Source organism: Tiliqua scincoides, chromosome 1 (genome assembly GCF_035046505.1).
Source record: "Tiliqua scincoides isolate rTilSci1 chromosome 1, rTilSci1.hap2, whole genome shotgun sequence".
In the NCBI taxonomy this organism is placed as follows: Eukaryota; Metazoa; Chordata; class Lepidosauria; order Squamata; family Scincidae; genus Tiliqua; species Tiliqua scincoides.
The window spans coordinates 48,397,826-48,417,428 of NC_089821.1; the positions used below are offsets into that span (position 1 = coordinate 48,397,826).

The window sequence follows — 19,603 nt, forward strand, 5'->3', positions numbered from 1 at the left end:
CCTTCCTAATGATCCCAAGCATAGAATTGGCCTTCTTCACTGCCGCTGCACATTGGGTCGACACTTTCATCGACCTGTCCACCACCACCCCAAGATCTCTCTCCTGATCTGTCACAGACAGCTCAGAACCCATCAGCCTATATCTAAAGTTTTGATTTTTTGCCCCAATGTGCATGACTTTACACTTACTGACATTGAAGCGCATCTGCCGTTTTGCTGCCCATTCTGCCAGTCTGGAGAGATCCTTCTGGAGCTCCTCACAATCACTTCTGGTCTTCACCACTCGGAAAAGTTTGGTGTCATCTGCAAACTTAGCCACTTCACTGCTCAACCCTGTCTCCAGGTCATTTATGAAGAGGTTGAAAAGCACCGGTCCCAGGACAGATCCTTGGGGCACACCGCTTTTCACCTCTCTCCATTTGTGAAAGTTGCCCATTGACACCCACTCTCTGCTTCCTGGCCTCCAACCAGTTCTCAATCCACGAGAGGACCTGTCCTCTAATTCTCTGACTGTGGAGTTTTTTCAGTAGCCTTTGGTGAGGGACTGTGTCAAACGCCTTCTGAAAGTCCAGATATATAATGTCCATGGGTTCTCCCGCATCCACATGCCTGTTGACCTTTTCAAAGAATTCTATAAGGTTCGTGAGGCAAGACTTACCCTTACAGAAGCCATGCTGACTCTCCCTCAGCAAGGCCTGTTCGTCTATGTGTTTTGAGATCCTATCTTTGATGAGGCATTCCACCATCTTACCCGGTATGGATGTTAGGCTGACCGGCCTATAGTTTCCTGGGTCCCCCCTCTTTCCCTTTTTAAAAATAGGTGTGACATTTGCTATCCTCCAATCTTCTGGCACCATGGCCGTTTTGAGGGACAAGTTGCATACCTTAGTCAAGAGGTCTGCAACTTCATTCTTCAATTCCTTAATAACTCTTGGGTGGATGCTATCAGGGCCCGGTGACTTATTGATCTTTAATTTATCAATGAGGTCTGAAACATCTTCTCTTTTAACCTCTGTCTGACTTAACTCCTCTGTCAGGAGGGGCCGTTCGGGCAGCGGTATCCGCCCGAGGTCTTCTGCCGTGAAGACAGATGCAAAGAACTCATTTAATTTCTCTGCCATCTCTAAGTCTCCTTTTATCTCCCCTTTCCCTCCCTCACCATCCAGAGGGCCAACCGCTTCTCTGACGGATTTCCTGCTTCTAACATATTTGAAGAAGCTTTTATTATTCCCCTTAATGTTGCTGGCCATGCGTTCCTCATAGTCTCGCTTGGCCTCCAGTATCACCTTCTTACATTTCTTTTGCCACAGTTTATGTTCCTTTTTATTCTCCTCGTTAGGGCAAGACTTCCATTTATGGAAGGAAGCTTCCTTGCCCTTCACAGCCTCTCTAACTTGGCGCACCCTCGAACACCTCCCTCCTCCCTCCTCTCCCTCCCTCCTTGGCCCCACCCTGGAACACCTCCCTCCTCTGAAATGTTATGTGACAAGTCATTGCAGGAGGAGGGGAGATCCCCACAAGTGTGCCTTTGGGTCCTGTGGCCGGCCCTGGACAAATGTGGCCTTAGATTATACCAGGGGGAGGGGGTTCTGGCACCTGCCTTCCTCCTCCCTAGATTTAGCTCTGGTGGGGGTTCAACAATGTGCAGGCTTCAACCTCAGCCTGCTGCCTCACCATCTCTATTCCTCTTCACTTGTCTTGCCCTAGCATTATAAAGGGTATATCCACCCTCATGGAACCTGCCCCTTCTGCCCTCCCAGGCCATGTAAGGTTCTCCCCCTGGATCCTGCTCCCTTTCTGCCTCGGTTGAGCAAGTCGCTGTCTCACCCATCACAGCCCATCTTGCTCTCTCTGAGCAGTTCTCAACCTCCCCAAGTAGTCCATGGGGTGTTGCATCCTACCTGGCCTCCCTGTCAGGGGTTAGGGAGGAAAGGATGGACCACCAGCTTCTGACGCTGGGACTGGAGGACACCACAGAAGTCCCTGTGGCCCTGTTGCCAGCTTCTGCTGGTCCTGGCCAGCAATGCCACTACTGTGATTGTTCCCTGCCCACTGGCCCAGAGATTGGGGTGTGCTGCCTCATGGCTGGCCAGATTGATCTCCAGGAACTTTCTTGGAATTCTGGCCAGGCTGTCACTGTAGGCGTAGGCCAAGAGAGGGAGCCACATGTGGTCAGGGATCCCTGGTAAGTCAAGCTTTCGGCTGGAGCCCCCACAGCACCTATATTTTGCAATGCCTTGTGTTGGTCGTCTAGTGCTCCATGAACTAAACCTCTAGATTTGAACTGTTTTCACATGTTGCAGATTTGTGATAGTTCTTATGTGTTTTGTCTTTCTAACTGTTGTGCTTTTTAGATTACCAGAGACTGATGACTGTGGCAGAGACAATTACAGCACTGATGTTCCCATTCCAGTGGCAGCATGTATATGTTCCCATCCTTCCAGCCTCCCTCCTCCATTTTCTAGATGCTCCTGTTCCTTATTTGATGGGCTTGCACTCTAATGGACTGGATGACAGATCTAAGCTGGAACTCCCCCAAGAGGTGAGAAAAGTTTGATTAGTGTTGGAGTTAACTTGTCTCTTAACAAATTCTGAAGGGGAGGAACTTGAATTGATGTTAGATTTCTTTACATAGCGAGAGAATGTGCTCATTGTGTATGGTGCTCAATTTTTTCTAGGCTTGATTTGGTAAGGGAAACTGAATTGTACCTAGAAATATAGCTTTATCTACCTCATTTCTAGCATCTGAGATTTCACCAGGCATCATCCACACACTTTCAAGCATATCATAGCAGCAATAAAGGGTAGAAACTTGCTTTAAAAATTAAACCTTTGCCAAAGAACAAATGCCCAGGTATATACAATCCTGTTCCCTAGATATGGAGTTCAGTGCCTTGAGCCAATCACTTGAGAAGATAGGGTTTACTTAAGGTATCTTTTTCCTCTAGGTTTTTCCTAGCAACCTCTTGTTGCTAGGATTATTGTCTCAATACAAGAATATTAAGATGTATTTACTGGAATAGAACACATCCAGGAATTTTTTATAAATATTTTCTACCTTGCAGACACAGGTAAAGGGACCTATTAAATGATTCTTTCTAAATCCATTATGCCATTTTTGAATATAAATTTTCAGATTTGTTTTTATTATAGTACCACCTAAATTTCTAGACACTATACAAAAATTAAAAATGCAAGCATATTACACACCCAGTTTATTTCTACAAATTGTCATTCCACTCATGATTACTTTTATTCTCTCCTGACTTTAATTTCCAGGCAAATTTGTGTTTTGTGGACATAGACAACCACTATGTTGAGTTACCAGAAGACTTGCCTCAATTTCCAAATAAACTTGAATTCATTCAGGAAGTCTCTGAGGTTCTTATGGCTTTTGGGATTCCACCTGAAGGAAACTTGCATTGTAGTGAAAGTGCCTCCAAAATGAAGAGCCTCAGGACATGTGACATTGTCTCTGATAAGAGAAATGGGAATATAGCAGGATCACCTTTAAATTCTTATGAACTATTAAAAGAAAATGAGACTATAGCAAGACTTCAAGCACTTGTCAAAAGAACAGGTGTGAGCCTAGAAAAGGTAAGATATACTGCTCATGGGAACTTCATGATGGATTAAGGAAATAACTGGTACCAGATGGTTTGAGGATTTTGGTCTGCATTAGTATCACAGTAAGAACGTAAGAACAGCTTTGCTGGATCAGGCCAAGGACCCACCTAGTCCAGCTTCCTGTATCTCACAGTGGTACAGCACATGTCTCGAGGAGCATTCAAGAGAACACATTACCTGTATCCTGTTGCTCCTGCCTTACATCTGGCATTCAGAGAGAGGCTACCGCTAAAAATTGGAGGTTGGTACCTGTGATGAACTTTTCCTCCATACATCTGTCCAGTCCCCTTTGAAAGGCATCTAGTAAACAGATCTCGATGTTCAACATCTGAAATTAACAAATGTTGTCTACTTCTTTTGCTACCTTAAAAGTTAGATTTATTCCGTGGTATATTTAGGGTGCTGATTCAAAAAATGGCACCATTTTTGCCCTATCATGCCTGTGCCATGGCTCCCTCATGAAGAAGCTGCTTGAACTATTCACTTTCAAGGCTATGCCATATATCCAGAACTATGAGTGATTGGACAAAATAGATGTCATTTTTTGAATCAGTGCCCCAAATTCATATAAAATAACCATAAATTATGAAAAACGTTTTTCTGACACTCAAATTCACAGGCCTGTGTTACTGTTGCTTAAATTGTGACTTTAAAAAATTTGTTGCAGTTTGAACTGTAGTCCATTCTACTTATCTTTTATATGGCTTATTGCTGTGTGTGAAGTCTGAATATTGTCTTTTGAGTACTCCTTACGAGGGAACTGAGAGGGTCAGCTGTAGATACTGAAAGGTTTTTACAGGTACTGTAAGTATTCCTCCTCTGTTGTCCTATTTTAAAACATATTAAAAGTTTGACAGAGATTAGCAGTTGGGAACTGATTGTTAATTATGTTAGGGCGCAATCCTAACTTGCAGTCAGGCTGGTCAAAGTCCCTTGGGCCAGCCTAGGAGGGTCGCAAATGTGCCGTAAAGCACGTTTGTGCCTCCTTGAGGGGAAGTCAGGCCGGTGATCTGAGAAGCGCCTGCCTGCAGAGGCTGACATAAGTTTCTGTGCCAGCTTCCCCTTAGCCGCTTCTGTTGGCCTGCCTGCCCCGACACAAGCAGAGAAGATAGGTGTGGGAGAGGCAGGGAGGAGGAGAGAGGGAGGTGTTTTCTGGGTGGGGGGAGGGTGGGTGATGGGTAGGTGGGAGGGGAGCAGGAGGCGGGGCTGGGTTCTGGTTGGAGCCCAACCCCCATTCCTGGGGAGAACGGAGTGGCTTCAAGCTGCTCTGCTCTCCACGGACTTGTGCCACCTCCAGAGGTGGCGCAACTCTGAGGAGACCCATTGTGGCCAGCAGCCCTTACCCAGGGGTAAGGGGAAACATTTTCTCTGACCTCTGGCTAAGCCACTTCTGGCCACAATCCTGTGCTGAATACAGCGCAAGCCTCCTGGCTTGCCTGTTCCAGCACAAGTTAGGATTACGCCCTTAGTCAACTAACTTTTTTAATTTGGGTTTTTTTTGGCATTATAGAAATAAAGTCAGATCAGAAAAAACAAATGTATTTATGATCTAGCATAATAGTGAAATATTACTGTTCTTTGTGCACCATGTTTTAGAACATCTTAGTATGAAACAGTTATCAAGTGCAGTCATTTCAAGCTTGAATATAACTAATATTTTTGGACATTATTGCAATGCCCCAAATCCTGCAGAGGCATTCAGTTGGAGCTAGTTCACAGATTATGCAACATGAAAGCACTGCATTGGGCAGCACCTTGGAGGGGAGGGGTGATGAACTGCTGACTGTCCCCCATCTGCTTGCCACCCTCTTCCAGCCTGCTACAGGCAAGGTCAAGTTGCTAGGATTTCAAGGGGTTTCTGATCTACCCAGGCCAGCCCTGTTTTGATGAAGCTTTCAGTTGACTAGGCTGAAATAACTTACTCTTTCAAAATAACATAATGCAATGGTTGCCAAATGCTCTGGGTAAGTCTTTGTGGGGGAGGGGCGAATGTAGCAACACATTCCCCAGGATTGTGCCACTGCCAGGGGCTTCATTTTACTCACCAGTAGCAGCAGCAGCCTCTCAGGGATGTAGGGAGCCTCATGGAAACCACTGCAGGGATTCTCAAGTCTTGGAAAATGTAAAAATAAAGACTGTGACCCACTTCTGGTTTCACGATCGAAAACTGAAAGTGGGTTGCAATCTTTATTTTAAGGTTTTCCGAGGCTTGGGGATCCCTGCGGAGGCTTCTGTGGGGCTGCCCACACTCCTGGAAGGCAGCTGCTTTGCTGCTGGTGAGTAAAATGAAGCCCTGTCACCCATTTCTAGGACTAGGCTGCCCAACGGTACCATCCTGGGGATCATTTCGCTGCATTCCCCCCTCCTCGCCCCTTTAAAGGGCAAAGCCTCCTGAGAACCTCTGACTTACTGGTATGTGTTACTAGCCTGTCAGTTGCTAGGACATGTTGCTCTTCATGGGATCACTGCCCATTCACTTGGGAAGTAATTTCCTCTGCACAGATGAATTTCCTTGGGGCAAAGATGCCATATTGAAGGATGTGTAGGGCAGCTGCATGGGAACTTACATGCATTTTTTTTAAACATGACATTATGATACAGCCTTGGCCAGCAGCAGGGTTTGACAGAGTGATGTCCACATTTTCTCTTTTATGACGACAGCTTCTTTCTGCTACCTTGGAGAAAAAGGGGCACTTGGCATACCTGTAAATCCCCATTCTCTGAGGAGACAGAAAGGAGGGTACAGTAGATACTCACCTATAAGATGAGAAATTTCTGCCAATAAAGCAAGTGTAAATCATCTCCTTGATGGGTCAGAGCTGTTCAGGCAGCCAGGAGAGCAAAAAGACAATGCAGAAATAATTACAGGGCAATCAGTTTCCATGGTGATGGGCTCCAAGACATGCTGCAACCAATGTTAACCTGTTCACTCCTGAGAAAAAAGGCAGCCAGGGATCAAAGCTTCCATTTAAATCAAGGAAGCCTCCTTCGCTTTGGTAGGATCACACCTCACCCTTCTGCACCCTTGTTCCATTTTGCAACTGTTTGGCAGAGAGGTCTAGTTTTTAAAACATCAGGGTGCAATCCTCATAAGAAGTACACTTTTTTCCCTTTCTATTTGGTGATAAACCACCATTTTGTCAGATCTTGTAATTCCAGCAGATGTTCAGATCTAGATGTTCTGACTTCTTTATAAGTTTTTTCTCCCAAATACAGATCACTATATTTGTTTCCATTTCTTTACAGCTTGAAGTTTGGGATGATACTGGTAGCAAGAAGGATCTCAAAGTGCAATGTGATGAAGAAGAGCTCAAGGTTTATCAGCTCAATATTCAAGTCCGGGAAGTTTTTGCTAATCGTTTCACTCAGATGTTTGCGGATTATGAAGTTTTTGTTATTCAGCCCAGTCAAGACAAAGAGTCATGGTTTACCAACAGGGAGCAGATGCAAAATTTTGATAAAGTGAGTATGAAAATGGAGACCGTGGAAGGCAGTGTGGGGATCCATGTACAAGAAGGGAGAGAGGGAAAGGAGAGCAAAAGACTGTAGCATACTACTAGTCTTTCAAAGCATGAAGAATAAGGAACATAGTGTCTAAACTGAGCCACAGAAAGAATATATGCTTTGTAAAGTAGTCATTATTTTGTTGAGTGTTAGGGCAAATTCACAAGATCACCATATGATTAACTCATTGAAATGTTTGGTGGACAATATGAATATGGTGGTGTTTAATTCATGGGTAAAAATCAAACCATTAAATGTGTGAGCCTTGTGTTATTGCTGAAGATCGGGGTGTCCGAACTTTTTGGCAGGAGGGCCACATCATCTCTCTGACACTGTGTCGGGGGCTGGGGAAAAACAGAATTAAATTACATTTCAAATTTGAATAATTTACATAAATGAATATATTAGAGGTGGAGGCTTATATGAATGAATGCAGAGGCTTATATGAATGAATGAAGGTCTTGCCAAAACTCAAGGCTTATAAAAGGCCTTGCACAAAAAGCAAGGCCAGCCTTTCCTTTGCTGCCACTACTGTATCACAGATGTGAAACAGCAAACAGTGGAGGGAGCCTTCGTCCCACAGCTCATGCGAGAGGTCGAACAGTTGGCCATCATGCTGAGAGAAGTTGCATCAGGCCAGTGCAGGCTTCAGCAAGGGCCAGAGGCTCATTCGAGACTGGGGGCTCCCTGAGGGCCGGATTGGGAGTCCTAAAGGGTTGCAAGTGGCCCCAGGGCAGGGTTTGGGCACCCCTACTGAAGACTGACATTCAAAAAGGGCCCTTTCTTGTAGATGGCTGCCTGCTACTATTTTATTTGAGAGTGACTTTGGAACCTGTGCAGTATGTGCTGTTGTGGTGAATGGAAGCCCTTCAACTGTACTAGAAGTAGAGGTGGGCTGCTGTTGGTCTGATCCTTTCTGCTCACTTTCAGAGAGTGCAAAGAGGATTGGATAGTCAACTGAAGTGACTTGGTGAGCAGGGGGTTGGAGGGGGATAGTGAGCAGATGCATGATACAGGGCATTCCTTGTCAGGTTGCCACTCCCCCCTCCCCCAGCTCACTGCTTGACACTGGTTTTTCAGTCAGTGTCATGGGTGGACCAGCCCTGATTCTATTGGGAAAACTCTAGCTGTACATAATATGAGACTGGCTCTGGAGGCAGCCCAATCCTAAGCTGCCCTGGCACCCAGAGGAGCAGCGATGCTGAAATGGCCGCCACTGCATCCTGTGGGGCTGAGACAGGCACCAGAGTCTCCTTGGGGTAAGGAAATGTTTGTTCCCTTACCCCGGGGAAAGGCAAGGTGGCTCCAATGAGTCTCTTTAGAGCTGTACCAGCTATTTTGTGTTGGGCTTTCTGGCCTGGGAGGGGGCACAGCATATGGCTGCCGTCTCTGTCTCCTCCTGGGCCAGATCCTTCCTCTGGCCCACCCAGTTCTGCCCCCTTCTCGCCTCTCCTGCTGTCCCCCGATCTCAAAACGTCTCACTGCTGGCTGACTGGAGGATTTACTGCTGGAGTCGCTCCAGTGTTGTCTTCTTGTGCTGTCTTCAGTGCCGGCCGAGCAGGCTTACCGCCCATGCAGAAGTGCCTTTTGGCACTTAAGTGACTGCAATTGCAGGGCAGCGCAGCAGCTGCCAGCGCTGGCCCATCATAGGATCGCACCCTTAATCAATTTGAACAATTCCAACTTCCATGACCTTTGTAACCTGCATGCAATGGTTAGTCTGGGATAAGGCCAATGTGGCTGACACTTGTGCCTGTGTAGAACGAAGCATGATGATAACACAAGTGTTCTCCTGTGTTTTGCTCACACCTGTTCTTTGGTCAGGTCTGTCTGCCTGATTATAGCCAATGGGCAGTCCCAGGAGCTGAGCTAGGATTTTCTGCCATTGAAATAAGTCAATGGAAGATGAAATTTTGATTCCTTAAAATCTCATACAAAGGGGAGGCTGAATTGAGATTGTGCACATTTTGTTCCAGTACTTGCAGAGGTAACCAGACATTATTGACACACCCCACTGACCCCAGGAAGAAAACAAGAAAATTGCAGCTAAGTAAGTGACCCCAGCTAGGAACAGGTCTAGGTAGCTTACATAAGGATTTTGCTTCATTTTACCTCTAATTTCAAATGCCAGCTTTTGCCTGTCTGAAACTTGCCCATTTACCCTTTTTTGTAATTAACTATTTCTCTTTTTAAAGACTCACTAGCCTGTTTCTTTCAGAACAGAGTGAAGGAATAGGGCCCTTGCTGTCTTAGAGGTTGCACATGGGCTATAAGGTCTTGATTATATAGGTGCAGAGAAGTTGGGGTTGGTCAGGAGTTGACTCCTAAGATATTTTTTGAACAACTGGATTCTGTGCTGAGGGAATTCCACTAATTGGGTTTTCCCCACAGGCAGGAAAAAGGGAATGGGCAGGTGCCCCCCTTTGGATTTGTTTCTTCCTAATAGCAGCAATGTGCCCTTTATGTGGCTGTCTGTGTCAGGGTGCCAAGTCTGTCACAGTTGACCTTTGGGGCACAGAGGATATGTGGGAAGGTCACATGCACAGGCAGTGTACCTTTCTTCTCTCCCATCCCCACATGTAGTATTGGCAATTCCACTGAATTATCACAGTTACCTGAAAAGTTTAAGTAAATCTACTTTCTAGAACACATGAAAATAATAATGAAGTTCTAAAATCAGAAATTTTTGAACATTTAGACATTGATTTAAACTGAACAGTCAAAATATACAATAGTGTTTTCAAAAATATTAGTAATGGTTGGATTTATAACAACTCCGAGGTAGTCTAGTTTTTATTACTGCTCAGTGTGGAAATTTAAGTTTTATATCATATGTAGCAGGTAACATTACACAGGTCAACACACATTTTGCTTCCTTAAACGTTACACCAATTTCTGGGTATATTTAGGGTGCCAATTCAAAAAATGGCATCCGTTTTACCCTATCGTGTCTAGTTTTGGAGACACGGTATAGCCTCATTAGTGAATGATTCAAGCAGCTTCTTCATGAGGAAGCCTACACCATGGCTTTCTCATGAGGAAGCTGCTTGAACCATTCACTAAAGAGGCTATACTATATCTCCAAAACTAGACTATATCTCCAAAACTAGATTAGGGCAAAATGGATGCCATTTTTGTAATCAGCACCCCAAATTCATATCAAACCACCATAAAGTTGGGAAAAACCTTTCTGACCCTCAATTTTGTAGGCCTGTGTTATTGGTGTTGGGGGAAGAGGGGAAATGAGCATACTAAATGGTCTGCAGTGTACCAGAAAGATCAGACCTAATGGCATGATTAGGTGCCATTGTGTACGCTTATCAGGGATTGTGTATGCTTATTAGGGACTAACATTTTTCTTTTAGTAATATTCTCTCATAACATACTACTGTTGAAGTTCTCTTGAGCTTCAAAGCAGGATAGAGCACTGAAAGAGCCTAACTGCTTGACTACCATTATCAGTACACATAGTTGCATAGTTTCATTGTGAAAGCCTTTAACTCAGGGTTGTCAAACTTATTTCATGTAGTGGATTGAATTGCATTCATGGTGTCTGCTGAAGGCCAGCAGTTACGTCATTAAGGAGGAAGTGACATCATTAAATATATGAAGATTAGGAGAAAGCACATTATTCTGTCATAGAAACTCATTAGCTGCAAATGAGAGGAGAAAAATGTGCAAATTTTGTTCATGAGACAGCCCAATTATCAATTGGGAGAGCCCAGTTATAACGGGGGCTGGATAAATTCCTTCCAAGGGCCGCGTCAGGCCCATGAGCCTTAGAACATAAGAACATAAGAACAGCCCCACTGGATCAGGCCATAGGCCCATCTAGTCCAGCTTCCTGTATCTCACAGCGGCCCACCAAATGCCCCAGGGAGCACACCAGATAACAAGAGACCTCATCCTGGTGCTCTCCCCTACATCTGGCATTCTGACTTAACCCATTCCTAAAATCAGGAGGTTGCGCATACACATCATGGCTTGTACCCCATAATGGATTTTTCCTCCAGAAACTCGTCCAATCCCCTTTTAAAGGCGTCTAGGCTAGACGCCAGCACCACATCCTGTGGCAAGGAGTTCCACAGACCGACCACGCGCTGAGTAAAGAAATATTTTCTTTTGTCTGTCCTAACCCGCCCAACACTCAATTTTAGTGGATGTCCCCTGGTTCTGGTATTATGTGAGAGTGTAAAGAGCATCTCCCTATCCACTCTGTCCATCCCCTGCATAATTTTGTATGTCTCAATCATGTCCCCCCTCAGGCGTCTCTTTTCTAGGCTGAAGAGGCCCAAACGCCGTAGCCTTTCCTCATAAGGAAGGTGCCCCAGCCCCGTAATCATCTTAGTCGCTCTCTTTTGCACCTTTTCCATTTCCACTATGTCTTTTTTGAGATGCGGCGACCAGAACTGGACACAATACTCCAGGTGTGGCCTTACCATCGATTTGTACAACGGCATTATAATACTAACCGTTTTGTTCTCAATACCCTTCCTAATGATCCCTAGCATAGAATTGGCCTTCTTCACTGCCGCCGCACATTGGGTCGACACTTTCATCGACCTGTCCACCACCACCCCAAGATCTCTCTCCTGATCTGTCACAGACAGCTCAGAACCCATCAGCCTATATCTAAAGTTTTGATTTTTTGCCCCAATGTGCATGACTTTACACTTACTGACATTGAAGCGCATCTGCCATTTTGCTGCCCTTTCTGCCAGTCTGGAGAGATCCTTCTGGAGCTCCTCACAATCACTTCTGGTCTTTACCACTCGGAAAAGTTTGGTGTTGTCTGCAAACTTAGCCACTTCACTGCTCAACCCTGTCTCCAGGTCATTTATGAAGAGGTTGAAAAGCACCGGTCCCAGGACAGATCCTTGGGGCACACCGCTTTTCACCTCTCTCCATTGTGAAAATTGCCCATTGACACCCACTCTCTGCTTCCTGGCCTCCAACCAGTTCTCAATCCACGAGAGGACCTGTCCTCTAATTCCCTGACTGTGGAGTTTTTTCAGTAGCCTTTGGTGAGGGACCGTGTCAAACGCCTTCTGAAAGTCCAGATATATAATGTCCACGGGTTCTCCCGCATCCACATGCCTGTTGACCTTTTCAAAGAATTCTATAAGGTTTGTGAGGCAAGACTTACCCTTACAGAAGCCATGCTGACTCTCCCTCAGCAAGGCCTGTTTGTCTATGTGTTTTGAGATCCTATTTTTGATGAGGCATTCCACCATCTTACCTGGTATGGATGTTAGGCTGACCGGCCTATAGTTTCCCGGGTCCCCCCTCTTTCCCTTTTTAAAAATAGGCGTGACATTTGCTATCCTCCAATCTTCTGGCACTGTGGCCGTTTTGAGGGACAAGTTGCATACCTTAGCCAAGAGATCTGCAACTTCATTCTTCAATTCCTTAATAACCCTTGGGTGTATGCCATCAGGGCCCGGTGACTTATTGATCTTTAATTTATCAATGAGGTCTGAAACATCTTCTCTTTTAACCTCTATCTGACTTAACTCCTCGGTCAGGAGGGGCCGTTCGGGCAGCGGTATCTGCCCGAGGTCTTCTGCCGTGAAGACAGATGCAAAGAACTCATTTAATTTCTCTGCCATCTCTAAGTCTCCTTTTATCTCCCCTTTCCCTCCCTCACCATCCAGAGGGCCAACCGCTTCTCTGGCGGGTTTCCTGCTTCTAACATATTTGAAGAAGCTTTTATTATTCCCTTTAATGTTGCTGGCCATGCGTTCCTCATAGTCTCGCTTGGCCTCCCCTATCACCTTCTTACATTTCTTTTGCCACAGTTTATGTTCCTTTTTATTCTCTTCATTAGGGCAAGACTTCCATTTACGGAAGGAAGCTTCCTTGCCCTTCACAGCCTCTCTAACTTGGCTGGTTAGCCATGCGGGCACTCTCCTGGATTTAGTGGAACCCTTCTTTCTTTGCAGTATACACCTCTGCTGGGCCTCTATTACTGTTGTTTTAAGCAGCCTCCATGCACTCTGGAGAGACTGGACTCTTTTTACCCTCCCTTTCAACCTCCTTCTAACCAGCCTCCTCATTTGAGGGAAGTCCACCCGTCGGAAGTCAAGGGTTTTTGTTAGAGATTTGCCTGGTATTCTTCCCCCAACGTGCACGTCAAAACGGATCGCAGCATGATCACTGTTCCCCAATGGCTCAGTAACGTTTACATCTCTAACCAGGTCCTGCGTACCGCACAAAATTAAATCCAGAGTCACCTGTCCTCTGGTGGGCTCCGTGACTAGCTGATCTAAGCCACAGTCATTCAGCACGTCAAGAAATCCGGTTTCCTTATCGTGACCAGAACACAAATTGACCCAGTCAATATGAGGATAATTGAAGTCCCCCATGATTACAACCCTGTCCTTCCTTGTCACCTCCCTGATCTGTTTCCTCATTTCAAGGTCCCCATCAGATTTCTGGTCTGGAGGACGATAGCACACCCCCAGTATTACATCGCTGCACAAGCCTGGTAATTTAACCCACAGAGATTCTACGGTGGAGTCGGACCCACCTTCAATCTCTACTTTGCTGGATTCTATCCCTTCCTTAACATAAAGGGCCACCCCACCTCCAACACGCCCCTGCCTGTCCCTCCTGTAGAGTTTATAGCCCGGGATTGCGGTATCCCACTGATTCTCCGCATTCCACCAGGTTTCCGTTATGCCCACTATGTCAATATTTTCCCTTGTCACCAGACATTCCAGTTCTCCCACCTTTGCTTGTAGACTTCGGGCATTCGCATAAAAGCATTTATACACGGAATGCCCCAGGATGGGCTGCTTATTTGCTCCTTTGTCCCCGCATCCTCTCATTGTGCCAAACCGTCTATCACATCCCATCTCCCTAACTTTCCCAATTTCTTCTCCTACCCTGCCTTTGTCTTGTTGTTCTCTAACCTCCCCATCCTCATCCCATAGGGATGAGGAGTCCCGAACCGGATGCCCCTCGGCTCCTGTCGGCCTTCCCCCAGGGATCAGTTTAAAAGCTGCTCTGCCACCTTTTTAATGTTATGTTTTGACACCCCTGCTATGTTTTGACACCCCTGTTATGTTTTGACAACCTTATGTTTGACACCCCTGCTCTAGCTATTAAAAATATTTAAGTTTCTCCCATATTTGTGGATTTTCCCACATGACCCAGTTTCTTCCACAACTTCAGCAGTTTTGAAGATGTTTACATTTTTGGAGATCAGAAAAGTTGCAGCTGTTTGAGGAACAACTAGTTATTTCCTTGACTGGGGATTGTAGAGAAGAACATTGTGAGCTATCCACTTGGCAATCTTTGGTTTTTCTGTATGTTTGCCAGTTTTGTAGCCCTATCTACAGCACTTGTTGGGCTGGAGCACCTTACGCCGTACCAGCTGGCCTGCCTGTTCCAGTGCAGGATAGGACTAGGCTGCCCAATTTCTAAATTAATCTAACATTTTTGTTCAGTAGTTAGAGTTGAAGGAACTGTAAGTTGCATTGTCTGTCTAACTGTAAAGCCTACCTGTAACAAATTATTTCCTTCTACAAATTAACTTGTATAAAGTAACATAAATTCATGTAAGCTGGTATATTTCTGCTTCAAAATGGAATGCATGTCAAAATAATAAAATTAAAAAATAGTAAAATTAATTTTAAAAATGGTATGTGGATTATTGAAATTCTTTACCATATCCTCCTTTAGAAATGATTTAACATAAGGATGTGATGTGTTCTTCCCTTTTCATTCACTAGGCATCATTCTTATCTGACCAGCCTGAACCTTATTTGCCATTCCTCTCAAGATTTTTGGAGACACAGATGTTTGCTTCTTTTATTGACAACAAGATCATGTGCCATGATGATGATGATAAAGACCCTATTCTGAGAGTGTTTGATTCTAGAGTGGATAAAATTAGGCTGTTAAATGTTCGAACACCAACTTTGCGCACATCTATGTATCAAAAGTGTACTACTATTGATGAGGCTGGTAAGGGCTACAAAATACTCTGTACTGTAATTGTGCGTGCTAATGAACCTGAGCTGATGCTCAAACAGAAACACATGAAGTGGAGCTTTTGAGAACTGTAGCATTAAAACAGCAGTAACAACAGTAGGAGACATTTTTTAAATGGAAAGGTGGAGGACGTAACTGTGAAATACAGTGCTGGAACAAACACCTTAAGTTAACTTCGCATTAACTCAGTATGGTATGCATTTCTGACCTTAGGAAGGAACAGATTCCTGTCTTGTACCTTATAGACAGGATTCTTCTCTTCCCCCGTTGTCTTGTAATTCTGTTTTATTTCACAACTTGACATGAAGCCATTGCATCACAATACTGTGTTTTCACATGTTTGTGTAATGGTCTTGTTTTTTTACAGAGAAAGCTATTGAGCTAAGATTGGCAAAAATAGATCACACTGCAGTCCATCCCCATTTACTAGATATGAAGATTGGGCAAGGAAAATATGAACCTGGATTTTTCCCCAAGCTTCAGTCTGATGTACTTTCTACAGGACCAGCAAGCAACAAGTAAGCAAATTATGGTTGGAAGATTTTATTTGTACCAAATTGAGCAATTTGAGAACCATGTATTTTTTGAATTGGGCATTGGTGGTGTTATCTTTGCTGCCTATTGTTCTTGTCTTTAGCAAAATGCAAAAACACTCAAGCACTCTAGCCACTATAAACAGGCACTCGGGTCCTCAATATATGATTGTGCAGGCTACGTGTGTTCTCATCGTATCTAGTTCTTGGAACTCTAGACAAGAACTGCAAACAAAAAAGGTACATGAAACAAAGTACAAGTGTTAAACTATCAGAAAAAAGAAATGCATTTTTCTTTGAAGGCTGATCTTTTATATCACCATAGTTATCAAAAATTACTAGCAAAGCAAATTCTCAGCATTTGCCAGATCCAGCACTGTATATGCTTATGGTTAAACCACATGTGGCAGTATTTTTGACAGGTCTGCTACTGATTCCTGTTGGTTGCAGCCCAGAATAGATACACATGTACTCATTTCAATATATGAACTTGTTCACCTAAAAACAATGCTCAAACTGTTTTCTAGGCTTGGTACATCTGCTGCATGGGTCACCTATCCATTCCTTAGAAGTTCTTGTCTATTTTGAAAAATCAGAAGATTGACTAGTATTATTTAGCTTCTTTTAGCACTCCTGGCTGACTAATTTATATTTATAGTCAGGCATGAGAGTAATGTGCACATGCATATTAATTCTACATGTGGTAAATGCCTTTTAGACGCATTTTCTTGTCCCTGAGATCGGTTCTTCAGAAGTCTAACTCATTTAGCTCACATACATTCTGGACCCTGTAAATCCTGTTGGTAACACAGGCTTCCACTGGCCTTGGGAGAGTCTCAAGTGTCCCTGTTTATTATGGTTCTGGGCTTTCCCTTCTGCACCTTGTTCGTGTCACATGCACACACTTCTCTTGCCTGTATATGGGAAATTCGTTCAAGAACTAAGTACACCTGGGACTTATACATCTTGATATTAAGTGGCATTCCTTTTGTCTCTGAAACCACATCATGGAGATGTCTGAACACAGGCTCTTTCTGTGTTCTAGAAAAGAGCTTCAGCCATAGATCATGTTAGGAATGTTGCTGGTTTGGCTTCAGAAAATGTCACATCTGTATATTCTCATATACGTAGAAGCAAGGAAATAAGCTTGCATAAACATTCTTGAGCATGATCTACATAGTGTGCAGCTAAATCTCCATCTCCAAGTAAAGTCCCCTTTCCCTCCTCACATGCTTGGATCCTGCCTAAAGAATATCATTTTTGATTTTGTAGATGGACCAAACGAAATGCACCTGCACAGTGGAGGCGAAAAGACAGGCAGAAACAGCACACAGAGCACCTTCGTCTTGATAATGATCAGAGAGAGGTGAACACTGTTTTGTAACAATATCCAATGTTAATGTTTTTCGTTTTCATAGAATATAAGTTCAAATGCACAAGATGCATTTTTCATCACCCAAAATGATCCAGATCTTCATATGATATAAACATATAAGCATCTGAAAAACTTCTCCAAATTTCTGGTTCACTTCTGGTTCAACGAAGGGAAGAGTTTCACATTGACTATGAATGAGAAAGCCCTCCCCCACCTTTGGTGTTTGTAACTTTTGTTTTTTCCTCCATGAACAGGATTTATTTGTACGTCAAGTAAAACCAGAATTTCAAATATCAGAGTGCAGATGCTCAAACTAGTCAGTGAACAAGCGCTCAGAGGATTATTGCAGTCACTGTCCACCAAAGTCTATTACTTACTGTGAAAATATTCACAGTGACTTTTGACTATTTCAGAGGAATCCTATAAAGGCAGATAGCCAAAAAATATTGTCACTGATAATAATTTTAGATCACTGGGGAAGCAGTCATAATTCTTTTTCCAAATATAGAAAAACTGAGTCCTAAGCTGCTATTTTTTTTCCAAAATAATATTGTGTTGCATGTAGATGCATGAATTTTACATGTTCTGTTTTAAATTTCTTTTAATTATAAATTATGTTGTATCATTATACTTTCTCACTTTGGAATGTCACAAGTTGTCTTAAATGACCTTCGTCCTGTTCTTGCATGTGTGCTTTTATTATTTCCTGCCTGCCTATCATGCTATCGCTTAACATGAGCTGTTGATTTTTGGTTTGTTTTTTGTTTTGCTATCTTTCCTGTCTCACCAGCACCTGGATTTTCCTTTGCCAGAACTTCAGTTGCAATTATATTTAGACTTGGACCAGCATGATTGGCCTTTCAGGCATTCTGTTAAATCTGTTTCAGAGCTGTACCTGGTATGTTGTGTTTGTGTATGTATATGTGTGTGTGTATAGCTATTACATATGTATACATAAAATGGAAATAAAGGTATATGGCTGTGGTGCTGCATAAAGTTACATATGGTTATATCCAAAGTTATCTTCCAGTTGCATAAGGGGGCTTTCGCATGTGAATATGATAGTGCAAGGTTGTTGCGCATAGAAATCCTGATTTACACAAGATGTCACACATAAAATAGTTATGCAATTTCTTCCATGTGTGATTGCCTGACAGCATACATAACAGTGCAAAATGTCACTTTATTTTTGTATGTACTCTTCAGGATATAACCCATAGTTATTTTATTGCAAACTCTGAAGAGGCTTCCCTTCTTCAGAATGTTCCGTGCCATTTCAAAGAAGTTGGCTATAGGGGTTAGTGCAATGGTACTGCACTAAAATATGCAGAATATTTTAATATTTCTACAGTAAAAATTATTCAGTTGTTGTTGTACCGTAACACTAGCCAGACTATTTAAACTGAGGTTTAGTGTCAGTGAAATACAAAGGTGTGAATCTTTGAGCGCTTGTTAAGGCTGCATTTTTTAATGAAATGGGAAGGTGTTCCTGTGGATATGAAATAAGTGAGAGAGCCACAAATCTATTTTTATAGAGTACGTAACTCTACTGAGCACTTTTTAAAAAAAAAAAAATGGTGCCTTTTTGTATACATTTATATTCCTATTTTTCTACAGAAGTATATTCAAGAAGCCCGGAATCTGGGCAGCACCATTCGGCAGCCAAAATTGTCTAACCTCTCACCATCAGTAATTGCACAGACCAACTGGAAATTTGTTGAAGGTTTGCTGAAGGAATGCCGAAATAAGGTATTGTGCAGTTTTTCTTGTAGCTAGTACATAGGAACAGGGGAGCCCCCATATCTATAGATCCTGTATATGGGGTTTCAGGTATCCATAGATGTGGGGACCTCCTGTACCCCCCCATGCCCATTAAATCATTTTTAAAAGTGATTGGGACAAAAATTGGCTTGCTTAAACAAGCAACTTTTAAAAACAAGGTAACTTTTAAAAATGATTTAATGCGTGTGGGGGGGTGTGAAGGGTGGGGGCAACCCCCACTCCTCATGTGCCTCCCCCCCCACATGCCCATTAAACTATTTTAAAAACTTACCGGGTGTGCCTTCGTGTTTAAACAGGCTGCCTTTGCAACCGGGAAGAAACAGCAGTGAAATCTTCCTATTGACCTCACTGGTGTTCACTTTAACCATTCTGGCTGCTTAAAGAGAAGGAGATGGTGTTCTCTTCAAGACGCTGGAGTGGTTAAAGTGGTCACCAGTGAGGTCAACAGGAAGAACTCACTGCTGTTCCTTTCCTGTTGCAAAGGTATCCTGTTTAAACAAGAAGACACCCCCATAAGTTTTTAAAATAGTTTAATGGGTGCACAGGGGGGCACATGGGGAGTGGGGGTTGCATGGGGAGTGGGTGTTATTTTAAACACTTAACTGGGGCAAAAATCATCAGTTTTCACCCCAGTAAGTGTTTAAAATGGTGTAATGGGTGTGGGGGAGCCAATGGGGCTGAGGGGAGGTGTCTGCAGTCCCCCAGTATCTGTGTGGTGGTGGGGATCTGGAATGGAAGCCCTGTGGATACCAGGGCATGCCTGTACTTGCCTTCTGCTTCCACA

The 19,603-nt window shown here is 43.7% G+C and overlaps 1 protein-coding gene across 2 annotated transcripts in view; it reads left to right on the forward strand.

The window, feature by feature from the left end:
* The window catches only part of DENND5A (DENN domain containing 5A), a 79,506-nt gene that overhangs the window by 23,972 nt on the left and 35,931 nt on the right, over window positions 1-19,603 (forward strand). For both annotated transcript variants that reach the window (XM_066639848.1, XM_066639847.1), the window contains exons 5-11: window positions 2,355-2,542; window positions 3,280-3,597; window positions 6,874-7,089; window positions 14,868-15,102; window positions 15,497-15,647; window positions 16,935-17,028; window positions 18,655-18,786. In XM_066639848.1, the coding sequence (XP_066495945.1) occupies window positions 2,355-2,542; window positions 3,280-3,597; window positions 6,874-7,089; window positions 14,868-15,102; window positions 15,497-15,647; window positions 16,935-17,028; window positions 18,655-18,786 (1,334 nt within the window). The remainder of the gene's footprint in view (window positions 1-2,354; window positions 2,543-3,279; window positions 3,598-6,873; window positions 7,090-14,867; window positions 15,103-15,496; window positions 15,648-16,934; window positions 17,029-18,654; window positions 18,787-19,603) is intronic.